This window comes from Astyanax mexicanus, chromosome 2 (assembly GCF_023375975.1).
Source record: "Astyanax mexicanus isolate ESR-SI-001 chromosome 2, AstMex3_surface, whole genome shotgun sequence".
Taxonomy (NCBI): Eukaryota; Metazoa; Chordata; class Actinopteri; order Characiformes; family Acestrorhamphidae; genus Astyanax; species Astyanax mexicanus.
The window spans coordinates 3,787,135-3,806,192 of NC_064409.1; the positions used below are offsets into that span (position 1 = coordinate 3,787,135).

At 36.6% G+C, this 19,058-nt stretch overlaps 1 protein-coding gene across 2 annotated transcripts in view; it reads right to left on the reverse strand.

The window, feature by feature from the left end:
• Positions 1-19,058, reverse strand: part of exoc4 (exocyst complex component 4) — a 236,622-nt gene that overhangs the window by 132,931 nt on the left and 84,633 nt on the right. For both annotated transcript variants that reach the window (XM_049474996.1, XM_049474995.1), the window contains exon 10: positions 9,127-9,223. In XM_049474996.1, the coding sequence (XP_049330953.1) occupies positions 9,127-9,223 (97 nt within the window). The remainder of the gene's footprint in view (positions 1-9,126; positions 9,224-19,058) is intronic.

Sequence of the window (19,058 nt, forward strand, 5' to 3'; positions counted from 1 at the left end):
CCATATGCACACACATATACACACACAAACACACACACGAAAAAGAAAAAGCTAATCAAACAAAACAAGTACACTGCAACAAATCCATTGGCAAAACTAGACAAAATATATGCAAATTAAGACAAATACATGTATACTAAGCAAAGAAATCTGCCAATGGGGTAAGCTAAATTTTCTTAGTAAGATTTCTTACAAAAAGCAATGGCAAAGTCTCAAAATGAGTGAAGTAACACCTAAATCAAGCAAAAAAAAGTCACTGTTTTTGGACACAAGAATCAGAATAACTTGATTGCTGCTTGATTGTGATTATTTTGAGTTCAAATGACTTAAAATAAGGTACAAATTCTAAGTAATAATGATTAAGACAATTATCCCTAAAATAAGCTAAATAATCTTAATCTTTTTATCCCTAAAATAAAAAATAACACTTACACAATGCTTAGTAAGACAAAAATCTTATCAGAGAAGAAAATAAGATTTATTGCCTTAAATTTAGAAAATTTCACTTGCTAAGATTTATTTTTTTGCAGTGTAAAAACAGAGAATATTCACCCACAAACCCACACAGATACACACAATTACTTACTCCGCAAAACACTTAGGGGTGGGCGGGCAATATGAATATCAATAAATAATATCACAATTTAATAATAAATAAATACTACAATACTATTGTAATACTACAATATTCTTGGCGATACTCTAATATGTAATTGGACTGCCTTTAGCTTTGATTGCTGGGGGTTGAATTTTTGCACCAGGAGTAAAGCAGCATAAAGTTATCCAAAAGCAGTGTGTAAGACTGGTGGAGGAGGAGAACATGATGCCAAGATGCATGAAAACTGTGATTAAAAAACACCAGGGTTATTTGACCAAATATTGATTTCTGAACTCTTAAAACTTTATGAATATTAACTTGTTTTTTTCTTTGCATTATTTCAGGTCTGAAAGCGCTGCTTCTTTTTTGTTATTTTAGCCATTTCTCATTTTCTGTAAATAAATGCTCTAAATGACAATATTTTTATTTGGAATTTGGGAGAAATGCTGTCTGTAGTTTAGAAAATAAAACAAAAATGTTCATTTTACTCAAACATAAACCTGTAAATAGCAAAATCAGAGAAACTGATTCAGAAATTCATTTTTTTTCCAGAGCTGTACATAAACTATAGTCTCTAGATATTATTTAATGGGAAATAAGAACAGTCTAGATTAGGTATATCCTGATGGCCCTGTCATAGAAATAATAAATATAGGCATATATACATATATTTGTAAGTATGTATTTATATTATTTATAATTACTATATAATATTTTAATTTCTGAACAGTGGCAACCCAATAATGGCCCTATGATAAAGTAATATCAGCATATTTTGGGAATTTTAACATATATTTGAGATAATGGTATTTAGATATGTTGGCGATAATATTGTGTAATATCTATTTTTGAGTTTTCTGATCGATAGGCTTTTTATTTTTTTTTTACTATAGTGCTCACACTAAACGTCTACCCATACACACACACTCACACTCGCACACAATCAGAGACACACACTGAGGCCTTTATGGAGCAAAAGGTATCGATCTGCAGGGGGAGATGTGATACTCCAATAAGTGTTTTTGCACCTTCCAATGTACTGCAGATACCGAGGGAAGAGGCAATATATTACAGCGTAAAGCTCTGAAGACAGAGTGTGAAGTTGCCCTGAGGGAGGATCGATTACCTTCACACCGGCCGGAGTCCTGCTTCAGCCCCGAACCCAACAACAACACAAACATTAACTTCACCATGACGCTCTCCATGATCTTCTACTAAACATCACCTGCTAACACAGACTCTATTGACCCCGCAATCGCGCCCAGCATTGATTAGCCACTGCATTAACAGCCCGATATCGATTCAATGTAAAGTTTGTGTGTTTTGCTGATACAGCGAACTGCAGGCCCGTCACAGCCTGCAGCGAGCATCGATTACACACCGACACAGACGTGTATCAATTATAAATAAAACAGACAAGAAGCTCTAGACTGACACACACACACATATAACCAAACTAGAGCTTAGATCAGCCCCAAAATATCCAGCCTGAGCTCGCCCCGCCCCAAAAACTGTCATTATGAGCCCGAGCCTGAGCCCCAATTAAACCCGACATTTTTTTTCAGTAAGCAGAGCAGTAAAAGTGAGCTTTTAAAACATTTTCAGGCTGTTTGAATCAGCAAAATCTGTTCAGAATGATGCTGCAACATTAACATTGCAAAACTGAAGAAGCATAGACCTATTATTAAATAAATAAATAAATAAATCTAAAAAATAACAATGATTTTTGCTTGATTAAGTCTTACTTTACTCATTTTTTTAAGTACGTTATAATGTGCATATTTCACAGAACGAGTTCTGACATGATTTCTGGAACAAAAATTTAAGCTTTTAAAACATTTATTAGGCTGTTTCAATGAGCGAAATGTGTTCAGAATGATGCAAATTAACATTGCAACACTGAAGAAGCATAGACCTATTATTTAAACAAATAAAAAAAGCTAAATCTCAAAAATAACAATGATTTTTGCTTGATTAAGTCTTACTTCACTCATTTTGAGATATTGAGATTATTTAAAAAAAAATGAACTAAGCAAACTTAGCTTATCCCATTGGGAGATTTTATTGCGCAATATAAGTACGTAATAATGTGCATAACATACGTTTCAAAGAACGAGTTCTGACTCTGACTCTGAAACTGACATTTTTAGTAAGTGGAGCAGTAAAGGTGAGCATTTAAAACATTTTCAGGCTGTTTAAATCAGCAAAATCTGTTCAGAATGATGCTTCAACACTAACATTGCAACACTGAAGAAGCATAGACCTATTATTTAAAAAAAACTAAATCTTAAAAATAACAAGTCTTACTTTACTCATTTTGAGATATTGAGATTATTTTTTTTTATTTAACTAAGCAAAATTAGCTCATCCCATTGGTAGATTTTATTGCTCAATATGACACGATTTCTGGAACAAACATTTAAGCTTAAAACCTTTTTTTAGGCTGTTTGAATGAGCGAAATTTGTTCAGAATGATGTTAATTAACATTGCAACACTAAAGAAGATCTGTTATTTAAAAAAACTAAATCTAAAAAAACTAAAAGTTAAATTATTTAATTAAAACAATAAAACAGAGAAAATCTTATTTTTCTTAGATGAGATTTTTTGTCTTACTAAGCATTTCAACTGTAAAATTATTTAGCTTATTTTAGGAATAACACTAACAATCTTAATAAACTTTTACCTTATTTTAAGTAATCTGAACTCAAACTGAGCACAAAAAGGTCACAAATCAAGTTATTCTTTTCGTGTCCACATTCAAGCAACAAAAAAAAAGATTTTTGCTTGATTTAGTCTTTCTTTATTCAGATTATTTAAAAAAATGAACTAAGCAAAATTAGTTTATCCCATTGGCAGATTTTATTGCTCAATATAAGTACGTAATAATGTGCATAATGTATGTTTCATGGAACGAATTCTGACACGATTTCTTGAACAAAAATTAAAAACAGAAATTTTTTAAGGAAGTAGAGCAGTAAATGTGAGCTTTAAAACATTTTCAGGCTGCTTGAATGAGCGAAATCTGTTCTGAATAATGGAAATTAACATTGCAACACTGAAGAAGCATAGACCTATTATTTAAAAAACTAAATCTTAGGAAGTTAAATTATTAAATTAAAAGGCAAAATAAAAAATCAGTGACTTAAAAGTTCCACTTTATTTTAAATAATCTGACCCCAAATTGAGCACAAAAAGGTCACAAATCAAGTTATTCTTATTGTGTCCACACAAAAACAATGATTTTTCTTTGATTAAGTCTTAGTTAATCAAACTTTTTTTTTATACATCAAACTTATAGTCTATATGCAAAAACACAAAAAAAACTTTAGTAAGGCTATGCACGGCACTGCACAGCGCTGCACACCTAAAAACACTTTAAAAACAGTTCGATTTGTTACTTTGCTATATTGTGATTATCACTCCATAGCTTTATATAAAATTTTAAAAAGCATTAAAAAACAGACGCCTATGTCACAGAATTTTTTTTTTTTTTTGAGGCCGACCCAACTAGGCCCGAGTAAAGTGGTGGGAAATTTAGGCCCGAACTTGGGCCAGGCTGGGTCAGGCCTAGATTTCCCACCACAAAATAGCAAAAATAGATTGTTTCAAAAGTATTTTCTATTCTTAATCCATGTTAAATTACATTAGATTAGAGGAAAGTCAACGTTTAGGCCTGTGAATCATTGATTTGTTCTTGATAAACGTTTTCTTAAATAATAGGTCTATGCTTCTTCAGTGTTGCAATGTTATTTAACATCATTCTGAACAGATTTTGCTCTTTTAAACAGTCGGGTTTGGGCAGAGAGTCTGAGCTCTAAACCAAACTAAACCACACAGCACACTGAACCCAGCAGCTGCTAACCCAACAGGCCGAGGGCACCAGCTCTTAGGAATGAATGATGGAAGCCATTATGGACGACACACTGAAGGTGGAGCAGAGCGGCTCATCTGTTCAGGCCTTCATTTGTTTGGCCCGTCACCTCCTCAACCCCGTCCGCCGCGTGCCAGAAGAACCGCCGCCGGCCGGACTGGCAGCTCCAGATCCGAGCCTGTCGTTCAGCACTGACGGACTGCGCCCACCACGCCCCCTGCCCACCCCTAAACCTCAACCCCAGAGCCAATCACAAGGAGTTATTACACAATGATGGAGCAAAGCTTCATAGCTGCTGCTGTTTTCTGAATGGTGGGTGAGTGTGGAGTGTGGTAGAGATGTAAAACGTAATATATCACCATTTAAAATCCTTTAATTTTCGGGTTTTTCTATAATTCTATAATCGGGTGCTCCTTATGTATGATGAATTCTACCAGTCAGGTTAAGATTAAGGAGCAGTGAAGCCATTCCACTGAAGTACAGTGTTATAAGGGAGTTTTCAGTGAAGTTTCTCCAGCACTAAGGCTTGGTGCAGCAGCATTAGCATTAGCCGCTAACTGCAGTGCGAGCTCTTTTGCAGTTCAGAGGCGAGTATACCAATCTGTGTCTGTTCATCTCACTTTATTAACACAGAATATAGGAGTGCTTTAGGGTTAGTGATAGAGATAAAAACTAAACTAGCTCATTTTATCATGTTTTTTTTGCTAATACAGCTCTGTTCCAAGCATTTTAACAATTTAAATACTTCAATAAAATTCTGTACGTTTCATAGAACTAGTTCTGACACGATTTCTGGAACATTTTAAAATAAAAGTTATAAAAAAAAAGAAAAAAAAAAGTATCCTTTATGTTACATGATGATTTTTCACACTGCAATTTGTGTACGGTAATTAAATTAGCTTATCCCATTGGCAGATTTTATTGCTTAATATAAGTACGTAATAATTTGCATAATGTATGTTTCATAGAACGAGTTCAGACACAATTTCTGGAACAAAAAATTTAAACTAAATCTTAGGAAGTTAAATTATTAAATTAAAAGGCAATAAATCAGAGAAAATCTTATTTTTCTTAGATGAGATTTTTTCTCTTACTAAGCATTTCAACTGCTAAATTATTTATCTTATTTTAGGAATAACACGAGTAATCTTAAATCAGCCTGACTTTAAAAGTTCCACCTTATTTTAAGTAATCTGAACTCAAATTGAGCACAAAAAGGTCACAAATCAAGTTTTTCTTATCATGTCCACATTCAAGCAAAAAAAAAAAAAGATTTTTCCTATGATTATTTTTTATATTGAGCTTATAGTCTATATGTAAAAACACACAAAAAACATTAATAAGGCTATGCACTGCACTGCACAGTGCTGCACACTTAGAAAAAGGTTAAAAACAGTTTGATTTGTTATTTTGCTATATTGTGATTATCATGCCATATCTTTATATATATATAAAAAAACATTAAAAATGTTATTTTAATTTGTAGGAAATTAAAAAGTCTGAAGATCTGGATTAAACAAGGTCTGTGTTAAAAGCTTCCTAAACCCCTGTATAATAAACTGAACCATAAACAAATTATCTCAGTCTAACACACACCTACACACACACACACACACTAATGTGTGAAAAGTCAACAGCAAATCCAATCACAGCTAATACTCAACTCTGTAATGGCTAATTAAGAAGAGGACAGATAATTACGCTGCTCAAATTAGGTTAGTTAACTGGACATTTTTATCCCCTGCATTTTTTACACTTCTTTATTTACTATAATGAGATTGCCGAACCTTTCCCACTGCCCACTCTGATTTATGGAATTTGATGCATTAGTAAACAACGCTAAACGCAATCCTCTCTGTATAATAATCTGTATAGCTCTAAAAATCATCAACCAGCATCAGATTCTGCTTTATGTATCATTTTTTTATTATTATTATTATTATTATTATTATTATTATTATTATTATTATTATTATTATTATTATCATTATTTGAGAAATAGTCTAAATGGGGTTGTGATGAAGTGAAGGCTTTTAAAAACAAATATTATATATCTAATTTTGAACCACTGATTAGCTACATGATGTGAAGAGGATATGTTTTACTGAATTAGCAATATTACTGATTAGGAGGCTGAAATACTGGGATTCAGTCAGATACTGATATTATTTAAGCAATAGAACACGAGAGGGAGTGTGTTATTACGAATAACTTCACGGCTGTGATTTGGTAGTAGGCACGAGCCGAAGGCGACCTCGAGTGTTCTATTGCTTTTATACAACAGTTTTTTTTTTACTTACAAAATAAATAAAGAAAATAAATTAAAGAACTTTAAGAAATTCAGAATGAATATGCTTTAATATGGACTGAGCCTTCCGCCAAAAAGTAGTTCCACAACAACTGTAACAGAACTGAAACTTAACTACAAAACAGTGTATGGTTCATACAGACTAACACCACGAAAGTTAGCTTGAAAGCAGAATTGGGAATAAGTGAAAATGGTAACATTAGGAGCGTGAAATAACGCTAATACTCTCCTCTCCTGCTCCGTGGAGTCGTCTTTAGGTAAAAGCTGCGCGTTTTTTGAGCATTTTGCTGGACTGTGGTTAGGTTAACGTAGCTAGCTTTAGCTCAGCATTAACTTAGCTTAGCCTAGCCTGGCCTGGCTGGTAATGCTTCTCTGCATTTTGCCTCTTTATACCGACATTAACCTGAAAAAAAAACTAATATCCGAATACCAAATTTAAAACCCGAATACCTACTCAACCAGTGAATATCCGAATACCTGAATACTCGGGTCCAGTCCTATTATTAAAGCAGAGCAGCCATCTTCTATGTGTAATAAACACAGATTTTATTTATTTGAAAAATCAGCAAATCATTATCAGGCACATTTCACTCCACAGGAGAATCAGTAATCTCAGCCGGCAGTGATGGATTGAATGGAGCCCCACAGTTTATTACTGTGACTCAATAACTGCTTTCCCATCTGACTCAAAAGCACCTTGATGAAGGCGATGATGACATAAGGACCAATCATATTACATTTCCCTTTTTTTGTGTTCAAACTGAGCCATCGCAAAAGCTGAGGACAAAACTCTTCCCTTATCAGTGACTTATTGATGTGGTCGATGTCAAACAGAAATATTTAAATTCCTTTTGCTTTTGGATTAATTTAAAACTGTACTTTAAGTACCTTTTTAGTACTTTTTAGTACTAAATATATATAGGCGAGGATGATGATTTTGTGTACTTTGGTACGCAGACACAATATCACAATCTGCAAATCAGTCAATCCCCCCCTGCTGATGACATCCAATCATCTGCGGCACACTGCTGCTGCAGCTCAACCAACCAGCTCTCACTCATGCCCGGGCTCTAAACCCATACATCGCCCAGTGCTCCTCCCAAACTACTCTTTTTTTTTTTTTTTTTTAGACATTTTCAAATTTGAGCTGAGGGTGCAGTCACTTTTGTACATACATTGAAAATTAATGCGGCTCATTTTTGACCCATGTGTGCACTAGACGGATAGCGATAAAAAAAGGGCTTTTATTAAAAAAATAAGACAGCAAATAATAAAATAAGCATGCACTATGAATAAAAACAAGTTAATTGAAGAATATATTGGATACTGAATGACTGAACGAATTTATTGCTAATATTATATATATATATATATATATATATATATATATATATATATATATATATATATATATAAATCGTATAAATCATAAAAACACTCAGCCATACATGAAGATCTGGGTTCATTTAAAAATGTGACGTCCAACCATCTGTGTTTCACCACTGCCAGAGGCACACTGCTGCAGCTCAGCCAATCAGCTCTCTCTCTCCTGCCCAGCCTCTAAACCCATACATCACCCAGTGCTCCTCCCAGACTACCCCTCCCATTTTTTTTTTTTTTTTTTAGCCTTTTTCAAATTTGAGCTGAGGGTGGAGTCAGCTAAAAAATGGACTAACATGTACAGACAATACTCTTTCCTTAACAGTGATTTATTCACATGGACAATGTCAAACAGTAATATTTTAATTAAATTTAAATATATTTAGAACTGTACTTTTAGTAGCATTTAATTTGTATTTCATGCCCAGAGATCATACCTCTATCTATTTCTCTGTAATGACACCATTAGATTTATTTCCATGTTTATTTAGACAGTAACAATGCCAATAACAGAGCAGCAAATAAATAAATAATAATAATAAATAATAAATATTAAATAAATAAATGTACCACAGCTCAAAATCTAATGGCCGGCATTATGACCACTCTGCAGTCCGGTCACGCTCGGCGCTGTCTGACCACGGCTCGGACACGTCTTTGTAATAGTCCCGTAACATGAGAGGGCATTAGTGGGACAGATCCGATGATCGGACAGATTGGAAAATTGAAAGGAAAATTGAATGTGGAGGGAAGCTAAATGGGCCACTCCAGCCGACACAGTCAGAACAGATCAAAATCAAAAGTCCTGCACGGTAATAACGGCCTAATCACAGCCAGGAAACAGGAAAAAAGATGAAAGAATGAAAAGTACCATCCCTGTTTGAACACGGCTGGAGGAACAGACAAGTTTAGCAGCTTTTTAGGACCAACTTAGAGAAAAAAAAAAGCAATTTTTCACAAAGACCCACCTGAGCAGCGGCTGAAAGATGACCGTGATGTTCCTGGCTCCCGGTTTACACAGGAATTTAGTCTCGCCTCCTTCAATCAGGTTATCATCTGCTCCTCCTGAACAGAACCATCAAAAAGAGAGAGAAAAAAATACCAAAAATTAACCCTTTCAGTCCTGAATTATCTCCAGTAAGGAAAAAAAAAAAAAAAAAAAGAATATACATTTTCTGTCTCTTTACCCCTCTTGTTTTGTTATGGGTTACGTTATGTTACAAAATGACCCGTTTTAAAGTTTAAAGATCTAGAAAAAAAGCTAAACGTATTTTTTTCAGTATGAATCTTCTTCTTCTGCTTGCCCTAATTACTGTAATCAACGTATAATATGAAAATGGTTCATCTCACATATTTTATCTTTTATCACATATTTGTAATAGCAGTAGTGAAATGCAAAAAAAAAATAATAAATAAATAAATAAATAAAAAATGACAAATGAACATAAAAAGAGAGTTAATGCACAGAAAAAATCCAAATAAATTAAATATTATATATACATTTTTCCCCATTGCACTGGATGTTGCCTGTATGTAATATGTATTTAACGTTATATTTCAAATTTACACTTTTATCTCTAAACAGTGAATAAAAAACATGATTAAAAAAGTGTTCTAAATCACATTAATTAACTTAGTAACAGTTAAAAGTTTAGTTAGTTAGGCTCTACTACTGCTGTTTTACAGTGCAATAGCCACCAGGAAAACAATTTACAGTTTCGTTATATAGTTTACATGTTTCATGGTTTAACAAACAGCTCTCAAACTGTGTTTTGTGCAAAAAAACAAAAAAATAAATAAAATACATGATTTTTATTGTAATGGATGCAGGTTCTAAAAGGGTTCAAGCACAGAACGATATTTTTTATTTTTTATTTTGCAGAACAAAATATTGCAATAAAAATTTTCCTTAAAACATACAGAAGGAGAAAAAGAAGTTCTTGACAAAATTTCTTAGTTTTCTATATTTGTAAGCAGCCCTTATTCCTTAATAGTCTTAAAAATGAATGTTTTTGAGTGTTGTGGTTAGGATTAACAATGTTTTATATTACTACTACTACTACTAAAATTCTAAAATGTTGTGTTTTATTAGGAACACTCAATGGGTTGCAGGCTGAAAGCCCACTTTAGACACATTTAAAGACTTTTCAGTTTTTTGTTTTTTTTTATAAAAACAAAAAAAACATAAGACAAATAAGTTGATGAGCTTATATAAATACAGCTCTGAACAAAAAAATGTTACCAAATTTTACCAAATTGAAAACCTCTAGAATATAATCAAGAGGAAGATGGATGATCACAATCCATCAAACCACCAAACTGAACTGCTTGAATTTTTGCACCAGGAGTAAAGCAGCATAAAGTTATCCAAAAGCAGTGTGTAAGACTGGTGGAGGAGAACATCAACACCACAAGATACATGAAAACTGAGATTAAAAACCAGCAAATAATATTGATTTCTGAACTCTTAAAACTTATTTAAGGTATGTAATTTTTTTTTTTAGTTATTGCAGCCATTTCTCATTTTCTGTAAATAAATGCTCTAAATGAGAAGATTTTTATTTGGAATTTGGGAGAAATGTTGTCGGTAGTTTATAGAATTAAACAACAATGTTCATTTTACTCAAACGTAAACCTATAAATAGCTAAATGAGAGAAACTGATTCAGAGCTGCAGAGTGATTTTTAATAAATCTAATAAGCATGAACAGAAGCAGGAAGAGAAATCACTCATGTTAACACATTCATGTGATTAAACACAGCCAGACAGAGAGATTCAGAATAAGACTCCTCCTCATCTACCAGGGTTCCCCCACATGTTCTCCAGAGGACCCGGAGTTAACAGGGTTAATAAGAAAATCATGACTGGGGTAACTCACTCCTCTCTACAGAGAGCAGCAGAAAGCATGAGAGCGCTTTACTCCTGATTACCTCCACTCATCCACACATCACCAGTACAGCGGACTGAGGGCACGCGAGAGCGCGGCTGGTGCGAGAGCGCGGCTGGAGCGAGAGCGCGGGGTTGTGCACGCCCTGGTGGATCACTGGATATAAATAACAGTAACGTGCATCTCCTCTCGCGCGGCGACAGTGTTATTCATTAAAATTTCACACAGCTTTGAGCCACTGAAGGGACTGCTTTAACTACGCTGCTCTGAACCCGGGCCCACTCGTCTGATAAGCACACACACACACACACACACACACACACGTGGATTTGGATGCGGATCAGTCATTTCACCCACTTTCATCGCTTACCAGCAGCATGAGACTTCTCACACTTCAGAAGCTGAATGGATCAAGAAACTGAATTTAGACACTTACTGAGACATCAGCAGGTGGAAATGGCTATTTATAGGTTTATGTTTGAGTAAAATGACAAACCAAAAAACAAAAAAAACTAATTGTTGTTTTATTCTGTAAACTACAGACAACATTTCTCCAAAACTCCAAATACAAATATTGTCATTTAGAGCATTTACAGTATTTGCAGAAAATGAGAAAATGGCTGAAATAACCAAAAAGATCCAGCAGAGCTTTCAGACCTCAAATAATGCAAAGAAAACAAGTTCTTCATAAAGTGTATTCATAAAGTTTTAAGAAATTAGAGATGGCATCATGTTCTCCTCCTCCACCAGTCTTACACACTGCTTTTGGATAACTTTATGCTGCTTTACTCCTGGTGCAAAAATTCAAGCAGTTCAGTTTGGTGGTTTGATGGTTTGTGATCATCCATCTTCCTCTTGATTAAATTCCAGAGGTTTTTAATTTGGTAAAATCAAAGAAACTCATCATTTTTAAGTGCTCTCTTATTTTTTTCCAGAGCTGTATATACCGCCATCAGCTAACACTTCTGCTTTTAGCTACAGAGCAGCACCAGTGAGCTGGAATTCACTACAGGACACACTAAAACTCAGCTCACTGGTATCACTCAATCATTTTAAACATTTAAACCTGTTTTACTTAATCTTATTTATTCTTAAATTTTATTTGTTTTATTTTAGTTGTTTTATTAGTTCTTTATTTTCTTCTATTAGCTGTCAGGTGTGAAAGTACGATAAGTTTAGGTAAGTAATGAATCCGCAAACTTGTACACAAAGTTAGAAACAAGGTGTCAGTTGAGTAATCATGCTTATAGCAAGACAGAAAAATAAATATATATTTGTGTTTTTAAACAAATTACCACTGCAAGTCTCACGACCCACGAAAAGATCTCTACAACATCGTGTCCCCGAACTCAAAGTCGCTTAAATTCTGCACAGATAACATTTGTCAGAAAAGCCGTGAAACTCTTTATGATTTCCTGCTCCCTTTTCTCATTAAACGAGACAAGAGAATCTTTATCCTTACTAAAAGCTTCTAGACCATCGCTTCTTTTCTCACCGCCGCTTCCATGAAATTCATTTCTGTGGAAGCAATTCGAGTTGCTAAGTGGAAACAGAGCCCACGTCCAATTTTCTCTCCTCCTCCTCCTCCTCCTCTCCTCCGCTCTCCTCCATTCTCTGATGCCAATTCAATTAAGACTCAATTAGGTCTCCAAAACAACCACACTGTGGTCTGGGAGGGGAGAGAGAGAGAGCGAGAGAGAGCGAGAGAGCGAGACACAGAGAGAGAGACAGATGAAGAGCAGCAGACAGGGCTCTTCAGCATTCTCAGATCAAAACGTGGGAACAGACAGAGACGGAAGAAAACACTACATGTGAAGGAGGAGGAAAATAAATCTTTACAGGTGTTTTTAAATAGTTTTAAAAGCACAATAAGGGAGCAGGTAAGGTCAGAAAGGAACTGTGGGGGCAGTAAAAAGGTATTTATCCCTTACAGATTTTGATTAGCTTTTTTGTGACCAAAGAAAGACACAAATTTGATTATTATCCTTGTTAAAATTACAACAATCACTATGACTCAATCCCATAATCCCATTTCACCACTTAGCCCTACCCTTTCTTTTTGAGTGAGTGTAACCCTTTCTCTTGGAACAGAGTTAGAAGGGAAAAGGATGAAATTCTCCTCCCTAATCATCAGAATCGCTAACTTTTAAAATTAAGTAGTTAACTTTAGGGCGTATTTTTTTTGTATTTCTTCAGAAAGGAAAAAGATGGTGCAAAAAATAATGATTATTGTCCATTCCTTAATTCCTCTGTGATGAAGAGCTGAAATTAGCTTTGATTAGCTTTTATTTTACTTTATTCTTCCATTCCGCCTTAACTGCTGCAGCCTCTGCCATCTGTTGCACCATTTAAGGTGGAACTGGAAAGTTAGCTAGCTAGCAACTACTGAGACAAAGTACTAGTGATCTTTTTTATGAATTTGGCCATAAAACATTAAAACTACACATTAAACTCTGGTGATATAGTGCTAATCATCTATTTTACCAAGGAAAATACTTACATTTGTGGGTTTCTAACCAGTGATTCTCACCCCCCTATAAAGGGCTAACAAGCCCAATTCCTTTCCCTAACCTACCCCTAACCTATAAGTGTATTTCTTTTGACCTGTACAATAATGTTTTATGGCTGATTTCTTCATAACAAGCACAAAAAAAATGCGAGTAGTCTCAGTAGACAGATAGCTAGATATGATAACTTTAACTTTCCCATTCCACCTTAAATGGTGCAACAGAAGGCAGAGGCTTCAGCAGTTAAGGTGGAATGGAAACAATAAATAAAATAAAGTTAATTAAAGCTAATTTTAGCTTCCCATCACAGAGGAATTAAGAAATGGACAATAATAATCAATTGCTGCATCACCTAACCCCCTTCTAAAGACATACAAAAAAGACCAAAAAGTTAACTTTTTAAGGGCTTTATAAGTTAACCAGCAATATTTCTTTCTTATTTGCTTTTTTAATTTTTACACCATTCTTTATTTTTCTCCAAATTTTGCTATAAGCCAAATGTCCCACCCATTCAGCTGTTACTGCTTTAGCTGTATATCCCCCATTTCACTAGTGATGCACCAACACCAGGATGGTGAAGACTAGCACACGCCTCCTCCGATACATGTGAAGTCAGACTCCGCCTCTTTTTTTTTTGTTTAAACTGCTGCTGATGCTGTAGCATTTTCGAGTAGCATCACGGCGCTAACGCTCGGAGGAAAGCAGCGCAGCGACTCGGTTCTCTGATACATCAGCTCACAGACGCAGCCTTGTGCTGATCCACATCACCCTAGGAGTGATGAGGGGAAAAAGCGCCGCCATCTACTGTACTGTACCCACCCAGAAAGAGAGAGCAAGACCAACTGTGCTCTCTCAGGGCTCCGGCAGCTGATGGCAAGCTGCTTAACTGCATATAAAAAACACAATCTGTGGCAATATCACCACAATATGGTGTTTTTATCCGTATCAGGAGGTCTTACAAAATAAAATACACAGAAAACAGACAGACTGAGAGACGAAGAAGAACAGCTTGCAATCCAAAGCCAGTTCATTATTAATAGCTATCAAACATTCTGTGAGTGCATATAAGTTGTGTTCCAAACAGATCCAAACCGCACAGACAACGGTTTACCTTTCGGCTTACGGGCATATATCACAAAATTCAATGTTCATCTGGTTGTGTTTGTGCTGCCGGAGAGCGCGGCGGGGGCTTCTGTTCGCCGATACGTGAGGCTTTGTTTCCTGGGTGTTGGTATTGGTGTGGTGAGCCTTGTGCGGAGCCGGCAGGCGCCGGTGTGAATGCCGGGGTCTCTCCCATGCGGCAGGGAATGATCTAGGATTAGAGGCGAGGGTGTGTCCGCGGCGGGGGCCAGACGAGTGTGGAAATGAAGTCTAGTGTGCATAACGCAGGCAAACGCAACACATACACACGTACACACTCTTCCCAGCTCGCCCTCCCCATATAATCAAGCCAGTCAGTGACTTAGTGAAATTGCATTAGCCACACTTCCCTGGGTTTGATTAGAAATGGTTTGATCTGTGATGTATTCTGCCCCCACCACCATCCAGAGAGGAAAGAGAGGGAGACAGGGGCTCACGACGGCTTCTGTAACACCCGCCGTCCCCACGTACACCGTCCCCACGTACACCGTCCCCGCGTACACGCTGGCCCACAAGGCTGTGTGTTCACGGCTTTATCTTTCTCAAGCCTGTGCGCATGTTCAGCATGCAGATTCAGGGCCATGCAGATAACGCTACATACAGTGCGAGCTCAGGTGTAATCCTTCATTTTAAATAGGTGTCAGCGTTATTGACACTGGCCGTGTAATCCAAAAGGTCAACATAGTCAGCCGCACTGCAGCAGGACACGGTGCTGTAGCACAGGGTCCACCATTAGAAAAAAGACCTCACTCACAGGAGAACATACACATTCCTTACATACTAGTGCATCTCAAAAGTGTTTAATATCAACAAATAGATGTATTACACACAGAGTGATCTTATTTTAAGTGTGGGCAGTGTGCCAAGTCCTGCTGGAAAATGAAATCCACATCTCCATAAAAGTTGTCAGCAGCAGAGGGAAGCTAATTATGAAGTGCTGTAAGATTTTCCAGGACTTGATAATAAAACACAGTGGATCAACACCAGCAGCTGTTGCACATGTCTCTCCAAACCATCATTTACTGATCATCAGTACATTTTACATTTCGTTTAAAGTAAATCAAGGGATCAGAGTCTGGAGGAAGAGTGGAGAGACACACAGTCCAAACTGCTCGAGGTCTAGTGTGAAGTTTCCACCAATCAGTGATGGTTTGGAGAGACATGTCATCTGCTGGTGTTGATCCACTGTGTTTTATTATCAAGTCTAAAGATGCAGATTTCATTTTTCAGCAGGACTTGGCACATTGCCCACACTGCCAAACGTTCAAAGTTTGAATGAAACCTTAAGCTGTGATTTATATATCCGCAATTTATCAATATGCAGCGATTGCAGTTGAAGTTTAGTTCACATTATTCCTCATTTTTGCTTAGACTGGACTTCTTCAAAGTCGATATATACGTGTTTAACATTGTGGTTTATCTTGTTGCTGCATTTCAACAAGTGTCTACATGAAATATAATTGTACACGTCATGGAAATAATGTAAATTGTCCTTGATATCTTGATTTTCCTTGAATTTAGAACAATTTTCAGATTTTCGGCTAGATTAGTCGTGCTTACGTATGCCTGCGTAAAAAAAAAAAATAATACATTTTGGCGCGTATACACACACACACGCAAACACACACACAATCCCCAGGCTTCTCTGTAGTGCTGCCCAACTCTTTGCCAGTTTCCCCAGTGTGATTATCAGCAGAGTTGGCACATAGAAGGAAACAGGCAATTTACCGCATTCAGCTAACACACACCACGGCCCACAGCCAGCTGCCAAGACTTACCGGTCCAGCATAAAGGTCGACAGGTGTGTGTGTGTGTGTGTGTGTATAGCCATTCAATTCTTTCGGGCAGAAACCCCCGGCTCTAATAAGATCAGGCCAATTCAATAATTCATGAACTCCCAGCCGTCTGGTTATAATTCCGCTGCCATGTCTTCATGTCTGATTGGCTTCTAATGAGCTACCTCTATTATTAAAATTAATTTGAAGGGACAATATTCAGGCTCCAGCCAGCAGACAGCTGAGGCCGTCAGGGGCTCAGGTTGACAATGCCGGAGAGTGATAAATAAATAAACACAAATTAATACGCAAATGTGGAGAATGAGCTGGATAAATTATTGAGCATGTTAGCACTGGGCAATATCCCAGTATTTTAAATATGACAGAAAATCACAGAAAAAAAGTGCCATGCACACGTGCACTCACGAGCATATAAACGCTCATGCACTCCAGATGCATGCATAAACAGAGAACTAAAAAAAATATATATATATCTTAATCTGGCTTGTGTAATTCTATTCTGTAAGTCTATTGGGAATTGAGAGTTTTAACATATCTTTGTTCATTAACAGCTCCTATCATTTGTAATATTAATAGAGGGTTGTATTAATAAAAGAACCTGGATTCAACTGAATTGAGGGAAAAGCAACAGTTTATTTTATACATTTTATTATTTAACGCTGAAAGACATATTGGGTATGACCAAGGGGTTAATCCCATTTAACCCCTTGGCTGTGCCCCTGTTTTTTTCTTGTTCACACTGTAGGGTGTAGGGTGATTACGATAACCACTATATTACAATAATTTAATGTGTAGTTTCAAAGTCTATTCATGCAAATGCGACACTAGTAAGGAACAGGGGTGTCGCCATGTTTCCCCACCAATGCAGCAGGTCTGGACGCTGGGTGGTGAGACCTGTAAAACCTAAGCTAAGTAAACAGGACTGTAATTTGTAAAAAAAAAAAAAAATATTCAAACATCAATATAAGTAAAACAAGTGCTTAATGTGATGTTAATCTACACAGATTTCTCTCCGGAAAACTGTTTATTTGGGTAAGTAAAACAGTTCTGTTTATTTACAGTAAGCTTAGATTTCCAGATTACACTAAAGCTGGAGCATTAGTGGGTAATTGCTAGCAGTAGTGCTAATGATGCTCTAGCAGTGCTAGCTGGGCTTAACAGCAGGCTACAGGCTGATTATACTCACCTCTGAACGTGTAGCTGTATAATGCTGTACTTCAACAGAGAGGCTTTACTGCTCCTTAAGACCTATATAAATTTTTAAGTTTAAGATTTTAAGTGCACCTTATAGTGCAAAAAATACTGTATGTCACATACAGCTCTAGAAAAAAAATAAGAGACCACTTCAGTTTCTGAATCAGTTTGTCTGATTTTGCTATTTATAGGTTTATGTTTGAGTAAAATGAACATTGTTGTTTTTTTCTATAAACTACAGACAACATTTCTCCCAAATTCCAAATAAAAATATTGTAATTTATTTGAGCATTTATTTGCAGAAAATGAGAAATGGCTGAAATAACAGAAAAGGATGCAGAGCTTTCAGACCTCAAGTAATGCAAATAAAACAACAAGTTCATATTAATAAAGTTCAGAAAAGAGTTCAGAAATCAATATTTGGTGGAATAACCCTGGTTGGTTTTTAATCACAGTTTTAATCACATGCATCTTGGCATCATGTTCTCCTCCTCCACCAGTCTTACACACTGCTTTTGGATAACTTTATGCTGCTTTACTCCTGGTGCAAAAATTCAAGCAGTTCAGTTTGGTGGTTAGATGGTTTGTGATCATCCATCTTCCTCTTGATTATATTCAGGAGGACTCCATTAAGAGATAAAACAATCAGTTACATATTTAAACCAAATATCCCACATTTACAACACAAATTTAGAGCAAGAGGTCCAGATTTAGCTACTCTCCATCTCCACAAGGTCAAAAAGACGGAGTATCTGACAAGCTGGAGTGGAGATGTTGATTACCCCCCATCCCTCCTCCTCCTCCTCCTCCTTTCAAAAACACTCTTCTCTATTCTCTCTTTCACAGCCATGATTACTGCCCATCACCACACCCTCATCTGACTCCGTTTCACAAAGAAAAATAAAGGCAACCCATCCACTCCCAATCAAACACCTATTCCACTAATGGCCTTCCTCCCTCTCTCCTTCTCTCTCCTTCTCTCTCCTTCTCTCTCCTTCTCTCTCCCTCTCTCTCCCTCTCTCTCTCTCTCTCTCTCTCTCTCTCTCTCTCTCTCTCTCTCTCTCTCTCTCTCTCTATCTATCTATCTATCTAAATCAGTGAGGTTCAGCCACTGCAGTTAAACCGGCTCTTAAGGACCCTCTGATTTGACTCCCTATGTGTGTGTGTGTGTGTGTGTTTAACGGTGGTCTTTCTGTCTCAACCTTCCGGCTACAACCCTCCTCTTCTCCTCTTCCTCTCCTCCTTCACCTTTCTTCTTCTCCTTCACTTCATCCTGCTCCCTTTCTCCACCGCACCCCCTCTTCTCCAATCACGCCGCCGCAGATTAAAGGTAAATATGTCTGCCACAGCCGAAATGATGACAGCCCCGCCGCCGC